This window comes from Miscanthus floridulus, chromosome 18 (assembly GCF_019320115.1).
Source record: "Miscanthus floridulus cultivar M001 chromosome 18, ASM1932011v1, whole genome shotgun sequence".
NCBI classification, from domain to species: Eukaryota; Viridiplantae; Streptophyta; class Magnoliopsida; order Poales; family Poaceae; genus Miscanthus; species Miscanthus floridulus.
Genome location: NC_089597.1, coordinates 68,060,669 through 68,069,605, shown reverse-complemented (window position 1 = coordinate 68,069,605; position 8,937 = coordinate 68,060,669). Strand labels below are relative to the sequence as shown.

At 48.3% G+C, this 8,937-nt stretch overlaps 1 protein-coding gene across 1 annotated transcript; it reads left to right on the top strand.

Moving 5' to 3' along the window:
- Positions 1 to 3,132: 3,132 nt before the first annotated feature.
- On the top strand, positions 3,133 to 8,705 carry LOC136521956 (protein BOLA4, chloroplastic/mitochondrial). Its single transcript, XM_066515745.1, has 3 exons — positions 3,133 to 3,519; positions 3,659 to 3,726; positions 8,370 to 8,705. The coding sequence occupies exons 1-3, from the start codon at positions 3,247 to 3,249 to the stop codon at positions 8,521 to 8,523; spliced, it is 495 nt and encodes a 164-aa protein (XP_066371842.1). The 5' UTR covers positions 3,133 to 3,246; the 3' UTR covers positions 8,524 to 8,705.
- The last annotated feature ends 232 nt before the right edge of the window (positions 8,706 to 8,937 follow it).

Sequence of the window (8,937 nt, the reverse complement as noted above, 5' to 3'; positions counted from 1 at the left end):
CACTCGGACAACCCTTGTTCCTACTCGACAAGAGGAACAAGATGAGGCTTCCAATTTCAACCATGAAGTGCTTGGGGGCTTGTTGATGTAGGACCCATAGGATACCCCGGAAGGAAGAGAAAAGATCTAGTCCAACTAGGATTCTTCCCGTGTAATCTTAATAGTAGTATTATTCCATAATCCTACTAGGAACTCTTATTATAAACCGACTAGGATTCTGACCTCCTGACTATATAAGGGAGGGCAGGGTTTCTAGAGAAGGGGAGTTCAGAGAACAATTGTACAACACAACACTTTACAATCAATCCAACGCAAAGGCTAACGCCGATTGGACGTAGGGCTATTACTCGATCAACGATCGAGGGTTCAAACCAGGATAAATCGACTGTCCCTTGTGTTTACCGTCGAGTTCTGCATACGCTGAAGCCCGAACAATACTGCCCCTGAAGACCCCCTGTGGTAGGCTATCAGGTGATCAAACATCGACAGCGGCCGAGCTCGGCAGTCGCATACCTCGCCGTCAAGATGGCTTGATAGGATGGGATGTAATAGCCACCTACTGCATTGAACACACTAGCCCGCAAGGGGTCAAGTGTCGAAGCTCGGACCAGCCATGACTTTGAACCCACATCTAGCGCACACAGACATCAGCGCTTTCACGATCACTTCATGATCGCAAAAACGCTCGGGGGCTACTGTCGGGGTTATGATACCCCGGGTATCTCACGACACCGATTAGTCAGCTGCTTGGGAGGACCACGCACGGTACCTGAGCCGGTATAAGCCTGAACGACCGAGGCCCGGCTAAGCTTCGTGGACCCTGGGCCAAGCACTAAGGCTGGGGTTGGCCACGGACTCTCCTCTCTGCCTTCACCACACGTCGTGCAACGATACACGACCTCTCCCCTGCACCTGACCCATGAGAGGGGCGGGGAGAGATCAGATTCTGCTAGACGCACCTGCTCTGACAAGAGCAGGCATGCCGCACTGACCCCGCAAGGACCGAGGGGACTTCAGTCCCCTCGGCTCGGTAAGACGTCATCCCTGCGCCACGCAGCAAAGACAAGATAATACCACCAAGCGGTGGTGGCCAGTACGGTGACTCACCGTCCAAATATGGCCCGACGAGATGGTTGTACGACCCCATCTACGGGATGGGGTGCACGACTGCGGCCTTGACTTTGAGGCCATCCAAGCCAATGAAGGCCATGACCTCAGAGCTCGGGATCATGGCCGCCAGCTCCGCAAGCAACAAGACGACCAACGACCTAGAGATGGCTACCAACTCCCGTATGACGCCCCCGGGAGATCAGGAGGCGATGACGAAGGCCACGGCGAGACCACGTTACCCAGGACGGCTGGCGAATCACCACCGTGCCTATACTGCCACCACAACCGGCACAGTAGCATCATGCCACCCCATACCGCGACGTGGGCGCAAGACCATGATGACAACCACATCCAGACGTGCGCTACATCAAGTCAAGGTGGTGTTTCTTGCAAGCCAAGTTAGCTAGGTTCCCTCCCTCAGGCTCACGACCCCTCGGTCGGGAGAACCTCCTTGTTTGTATATGACCTTGGCTTCGGACTCTATATAAGGGCAGTCAGGGTACCCTTCCAAGGCATCGGGCTCTCGAAACTCTCATTCGGGCAATCGATCTTTTGGCTCTAGCTCTATTCTCCTACCTCTTCCATCATTCTTGCACCCTCTATTGTAATAACTTTAGAGCATTCAAGCGAGGAACACGCACTCGATCATCTCTAAGATTGGACTGTAGGGCTATAGCCTGAACCAGTATAAATCCTCGTGTCTTTTGGATGCTACCATCGTCCTCCTGGAGCAGCGTGATAATCATATATATTTACTAGTCGGTCTACAAAACACTGACAATACCATTGCATGAGTTACTGTTGCCATTCATCTCACAAGTTTACTTTTATTTTATGTATAAATTTAGGAATTGTAAATTACTTAAAAAACAACCATGGTATATGCTGTCTATTAAATTGTCTTAAAATTACGTGGCACTCTATGCCTTGGCTTGTGTACAGCAGTTGGAACTTCTAGCAGCATGAGGTTGTTCGCTTTTCATTGAAGCCGCAGCCGCAGCTAACTTGATCAACGTGAGGACAGCTTTTTTTTAATATACGCGTGTATGTAGTATTTCTTGGCCTCAGCACACGTCTCGCGCGTGACGGGCAAGTGGCTTTGTAGATTGGAACTCCAGCTTCAGGTTGACGCAGAAATCCACCTTGGACACGATGTTAGAACACGTCAACTGGCCAATTAAGGGCACGACAAAAAAAAAAAAAAAAAAAAAAACGCATGAGGTGGCCGCATGCTTGACGACGAACAGGACTGAAATTCTATTCTTTTTTCAATCTTATTATTTCTGGTTTTAGATATCACTTGGTGGAAAATGATACAATAAAGATAGAAAACGAGAAACATATTTTTACGTGGAAAAGAACCTTGGACGGCAACCGACAATTTTCACTATTTCACTATTTGAGAAGAGTTTATCAGAACAAGGAAATACAATGAGTTATCTTTATACTCTTTTCGTACGGTTTACAAAATGTATATATAGGGTGGACAGACTGCAGTCCAATATAAAAACAAATTCGTTAATTAACATAACCCGAACCATGGACCACCACAAACGTCAAAATTCGGATCATACTCCAACAACACCTACTTCACCTCCCATGGATGAAGGTTGCCTGAACCTTGCTGGCCGGTAGCTGGAACGTCCGTCTCAGCTCGTCGATAGGGTACGTCCACTCCTGTCCTGGGAAAAACAAGACTGTGTTTCGAGGCCTAGGGTTTGAGATCGAATATCAAGATTTCCAAACTGGTTATTGGGCTGGACTCAAATATTGGGCCTTTCGAACCAAACTAACCGAGTAAAATTTAAGTTCTTGAGAAATGAGTACCGAACAAGTAATTGAAGTTTTTGGTTTTGGTTCTTCCTATTATGATCCCGATTCTTTTGGTTGGAGTTTCGATTATTTTTTTGTCTGAAATGAGTGTCTGTTTGGATTGAGGCGTGCCAGGCTAGGAATCCTAGCCCAGGCGTTTTAAATTGGACGCCTAGAGAAGCTGCCTGGACCCGGCATGTTTGTGAAGCTGTGAACCAAACAGGCAAACAGGCCCCGTGAAACAGGAGTCTGTGTAAGGCTGTGGAAGCCACAAGCAACCACGGCCCCTCGTGTCCTCTCATCAGCTCTCAGACGGCAAAGACGATGCTGCCGCTGAGGTCCGCCGCCGCCGCGCCGTGCTCGGTTGCAGGACTGCTGCTCCACCGATTCTCATCCTGCTCGTCCTCTTCTGTCTATTCGGTCCGCCACCACGCCTCGTCTGCTGTCTCCTCCCAGCCCTCCACCTGCCCCACCACTACCTGGTCCCCTTCCCCCCACTCCAGCAGCCCCAGGATCCGGGGGTTTGCGGCCTGGGCATCGGCGCCGGGGCCGGCGGGGTCTGCGGATTCCCCCGCTACAAAGGCGCTAGAGGCTAAGGTACCTCGCTTGCCTCCCCGGTCTAGCTTTCTGATTCTAATCTTTGTTTTGTAATTCAGATGCCAGGATAAGCGTTCCTACGCTGTCGTTTGCCATAGCGACTGACAGATTCGTTTCTGTTTCTATTGTTTCTTGGCAGATCAAGGAGCAGCTGGAGGCGGACACAGTCACGGTTGTGGATACCTCTGGGGATGGCCGCCATGTCTGGTGAGTAACAATCCCCCCACCCACCTAAAAACATTGATATTGTGTTTCTTTACATTTGCTGGGATGCCAAGAAACAAATGTGCTACATGCTCAGTAGGTCTTTGAAACTCACATGGACATGGTGAATGCATATGCATTCTGTGAGTCTGTATCAAAGAAAACAGGGTTTTTTTGTAGTTGTATCAGTGTGTGTGTGCGCTATATAGTTCGTAACTTGTTCTTTTAGAAATGTTCCTATGTGAAGCATTGTTGGTGATTGATGTGGAGATGATAGTGTTTTTGCTTAAAGATTTGAGAATTGTTTGTTTTTGGCATTGTAGTGCTACTACTACCAGAACAAAAAAAAAATGTAGTGAGTTGCCATCTTGCTTTATCTTCAGTTTGTGTGCTGAATACATTTACATGAATTGAAGTGTGTTTAAGATATTTCTATTCCATAAGTGGGAGTTTTTTGAAAAAACATTTTATCATGATGTGAAAGCCTGTCGCCGGGTATTCATACCCAGTATTCACATCCGTATCCACTTGAAACGGGGAGGGTATGGGTAGAAAATAACATACCTGTTCGGGTATGGGTAATATCCGTTGAGAAGCGGGTATGGGGAGGGTATTCTATCTATTCTGCTCATCCTTCTCCGTCTTCTTCACTGGCCGCACGGCAACGCTCCTTCGAGTGTCCGAATCCGTTGACCGCCCGCTGCGCCGACTACGCCGTGCTCGCCCGCGCGCCCTGTCTTCTGCGCCGTGCTCGCACGCTGTGGGCCGACTACGCCGATGTCTGCGCAGCTCTTGGGTCAGCATGCAGATGGGCGCCGACGACCCCGCCCCCGCTGGGAGCTCTTCGAGTTCGAGGAGTGGCGCGCCCGGAACTAGACGGACGGCAGCGGCAGCGAGGAGGACCGGGCGTTGCTGTGGATCGACTACGCCTTGTTCAAGCGCGGACATGGTGGTGCTGGCACCGAACGCTCCGTGGCCGACGCGGCCGTTGCGGCAAGCCTCACTAGGAACGTCAAGGTGCGCGTCGAGTGCGTCCTAGTAGTGGTCAGGCTTGGCAACAATGAGCCTGTGCATGCAGCTGACCAAGCTCTCGCTAAGTTAGCTGATGACGATGAGGCTGTTTACCCACTACTCAATTATCCAATGAATATTGGGGAATCGGGTATGAATAATAGTGCGGAGAGGAAGATGTGGGTAAGCAAGACATGGATGTGGGTATGGATAGGTGCGGGTTTGCCCATACCCTCCCCAACGACAGGCGTAATGATGTCTATGTAATCAAAAGTAACCAAGGTATTAGATTCTAGTTTAGTTGTCACTTGTAAGTTCTGAACGAAAGTTAACCAAAGACAAACTGAGACCTTTTCTCAAAAAGTTTGCTTTTATATGCTATAATAGAGGATTTTCAATTTCATTTACCTATTATAAGCCAAGCCTGGTGCAAGCGGTAGAGTCTTACCGCCTGTGACCGGAAGGTCCCGGGTTCGAGTCGTGGTCTCCTCGCATTGCACAGGCGAGGGTAAGGCTTGCCACTGACACCCTTCCCCAGACCCCGCACAGAGTGGGAGCTCTCTGCACTGGGTACGCCCTTTTTTTAAGCCAGTTTAGTTTGGCATGGGATTAGTTGTTGACTTTAAAGAAGTTTATTTTAGGTGTTCTGAATGGAATTGGTGCAAACTTGATAGCTAATCAGCCTTTTACAATAAAATGAAATAGTTGGAACAGAGGCTCCCCAGATGGCCAATCACAACATATCACCAATGATCAACACCTAAGAAAATTCATACACTCAACTGAGTGATCAGTGGTAATGATTGTTCCATCAATTTAAATGAAACAAACAATTCAACAATTGTACTTCTATTGAGGTTTCTAATGAAAACATGCCAGGATCTTTGCTATGGTATTGATGTATAAGATGTATGGGTGTGTGTGGTAAGGGTTCTTGCCCCTTTTTCTTCTTAATAATACAAAGATACACAGCTCTGCGCTTGAGCCTTGCCCTAGCTGCTGCTTGCGCACGCGAGCCACCCACTCCTCTCTGAGGAGCAGCTTTCTACTTGCTGCCGTCTGCGCCACCGCCACCACTTGGTTCTCCACTGCCTTGAGCCACCCGGTCACATTCAATTGTCAGGGTGGACAGATCGACAAGTGCAATCTGCGTGAATTTGGACGGAACCATCTGCAGGTACTTGAATGACTTGTGTGTCAATGATTTCATTGAGTACCACGAGTTGACTCACAGACGACTACAGGCACAGTGCAAAGTCCATCACCTTGCCCTCCTAGAATGCAATGGCCTCATACTCCCACCGGAGCTGCGTGCACCCTTGCTCGGCGCACGCGGTTGAAGCCCACACGAATGGACTGAGGCTGTCCTAGGCGAGCTTTGTTGTGTCTTTATTTTGCCGGAGTCACCATGTGCCACAAGCCCTGATCTTGTATCACCTTCATCAACACCGACCAGTCACCACAGCTGGTGCGGGTAAGCATGGGGGTACTGGCTCTTCCTCCTCCAACCTCCCTTACCGTACTTTGCACCACGAATGGCTATCGTTTTGGTGACTAGGGTGGCCAGTGCTCCAGTCCTGGGAGAGAGCGTCCTCCTGACAATGCCGATGATCACCCAATCGCGGCTCTAGTACCACTTGTTGGCCGGCTTTGTCAATTCACCACACTCACACAACTGGAGGTAGAAGTAAAGGGGAGATCAGAGCACACACGCATGAATACTAGTGAATGGTGCTCCTTGAACTAAGGATGCAGCTAGTCCATATGCTTGCATATATACATGGTCTACACTATTACAAGAGGTTTTGTGCACCAACTACAAGACACTACTACAAGACTGGCGCGTGGTATTTTTACAATCCAGGGCTCAATGGCTCGTCTTGACACACTTGTGGCAAGTGTTGTGGTTGGAGACATGTGGCGCCTCCTCTTTTCTGTCACGACCATGGTGGCGGTTTTCCTCGTCACCACTCCGCGCCTCCTCTGGACGAGCTGGAGCCTTGCACTGGCTGCTGCTCGCGCATGCGGTCCGCCCACTCCTCAGTGAGGAGCAGCTTTCTACATGCTGTCGTCTGCGCCACCGTCTTGTCTCAGTTCTCCACTTGAGCTACCCGGTCACATCCTGAATTGTGAGGGTGGACAGATTGACAAGCGCAATCTGTGTGAATTTGGGTGGAACCACCCACGAGTAAATGGCAATGTTTTGTTGTTCGTCAATGGTTTTGTCGAGTACTGCGAGCTGACTCACCAACGACTGCAGGCGCAGTGCCAAGTCCACCTCCTCAGTCCTCACCCTCCTAGAATGTGATAGCCTCATACTCCCACCGGAGCTGCGTGCACCCTTGCTCGGCGCACATGGTCAGAGTCCACACGAATGGACGTGAGGCTGTCCTAGACGAGCTTTGGCGCGTCCTTGTTTTGCCGGTGTTCACCGCGCGCCACAAACCTTGATCTTGGAGTATCAGCTTCATGAACACCGACCAGTCACCATAGTTGGTGCGGGTAAGCGTGGGGTATGGAGCACTTCCTCCTCTAACCTCCCTGCCAGTCCTTTGCACCACAAATGCTTATCTGCTGACTGGGGGGAGAGGGTGTTCTCCTGACAATGCCGATGACCACCCAACCGTGGCTGTAATACTACTTGTTGGCCGGCTTTGTTAATTCACCACACGCACACAACTGGAGGTATAAGTAAAGGGGAGATCAGAGCACACATTAGTGAACGGTCCTTGAACTAAGGATGCAGCTGGTCCATATGCTTGCATATATACATGGTTTACACTATTACAAGAGGTTTTGTACAACAACTACAAGTACACCTACTACTTGGCCATAACCATGCTACCAAATAAGTACTACAAGGGCATGTTTGGCCATACATCCTTAGCATGTCAAAGTCCTTTTGGACAGGATGTCATGTGCATAGTACATGACATATGCAAAAGTTTCCAGAGGAGGAGGAATTACTGACTGAATTCCAACACGGTGATACCTTAAACACCTTGTGTACGTCTTTGGTGGCAGTGCCAGAGTATGACAGTAAGGCATCATTTGGTAGCAGCAGGGCAGTGCCAGTGAAGACAAGTGTGGCGAATGTCGCAGCCGTTGTGCTAGCTGCAGTATCAATGTTCACTAGTATCATTGACCAGACTGACTAGCCTAGTCGGTCCTAGTTGGTACATACTATATATGCATATATACCATATAGTGTATACACTATACACAATAATGCAAGCATCAAGACTACATTAGTGGCTAGTTGGTAACTCACTTGTGAGACTATATACCTTCGTGTTGTTGGTGATTTATGAGATATGATTTCTAGACATACAGCACAAGCAGGTTCAGGGATAGGGATTGATCAGAAGCCTGCCTAGAGCATGTGCATTCTGCCATTTCGGTTTGGTGATGATTGTTCCTTTCCCCTCTTTTTATTGTATTTTTAAATATTTGTTTTGAACATTTTTCTGTTTATGCTCCTTACATGTTAGGTGACAACATTATGTTTGTTTTGGATACGCTAGGATGTTTCTGCATTTTTTCTATTATTTTATCATTGATTTATTACTGGCCTTTTGTTTCCAAAAAATATATAATTCTGAAGTTGAACTAACCATTTCTTTTCTATTATGCAGCATAGACGTGGTTTCCAAGGCATTTGAGGGAAAATCTGCTGTAAATAGGCAGAGAATGGTTTACAAGGCTATATGGGAGGAGCTTCAGAGCACTGTGCATGCTGTGGACCAAATGACTACCAAAACGCCTGATGAAGCTGGTGCCAACAAGTAATCGATAGCTGCATAATACCTGTGGAGACACAGATTATCTGTGCTTTGAAGATCAGGCCATTGCGTCGACCAAAATTTTTCTCTTGTGTACTATTAATTTGCGTGTCAACTGAATGATCAATAATTTGGAGTATGATTAGCGTGGCTTCAAAAAAAATATAATTTTTAATTAGCTTTTGCATTTGTCGGGACTTGAACACTGCATTTGTCGGGACTTGAACATTGCATTTGCCCGAAGACGTGCTTCATGTGCACATAGAAGTGTGGTGCAGATGGCGGTTTAGACTTGCTACTGGATGGGTACAGGTTGGGGCAAAAGCGCTGGCGTGAGACTGAGGCATCGGATTTTCGGTCATCCCAGCTGGGCAATCGGTTAAAATTGAAAGGTCGGATGGTTTAATCGGTTTTTAAAAAC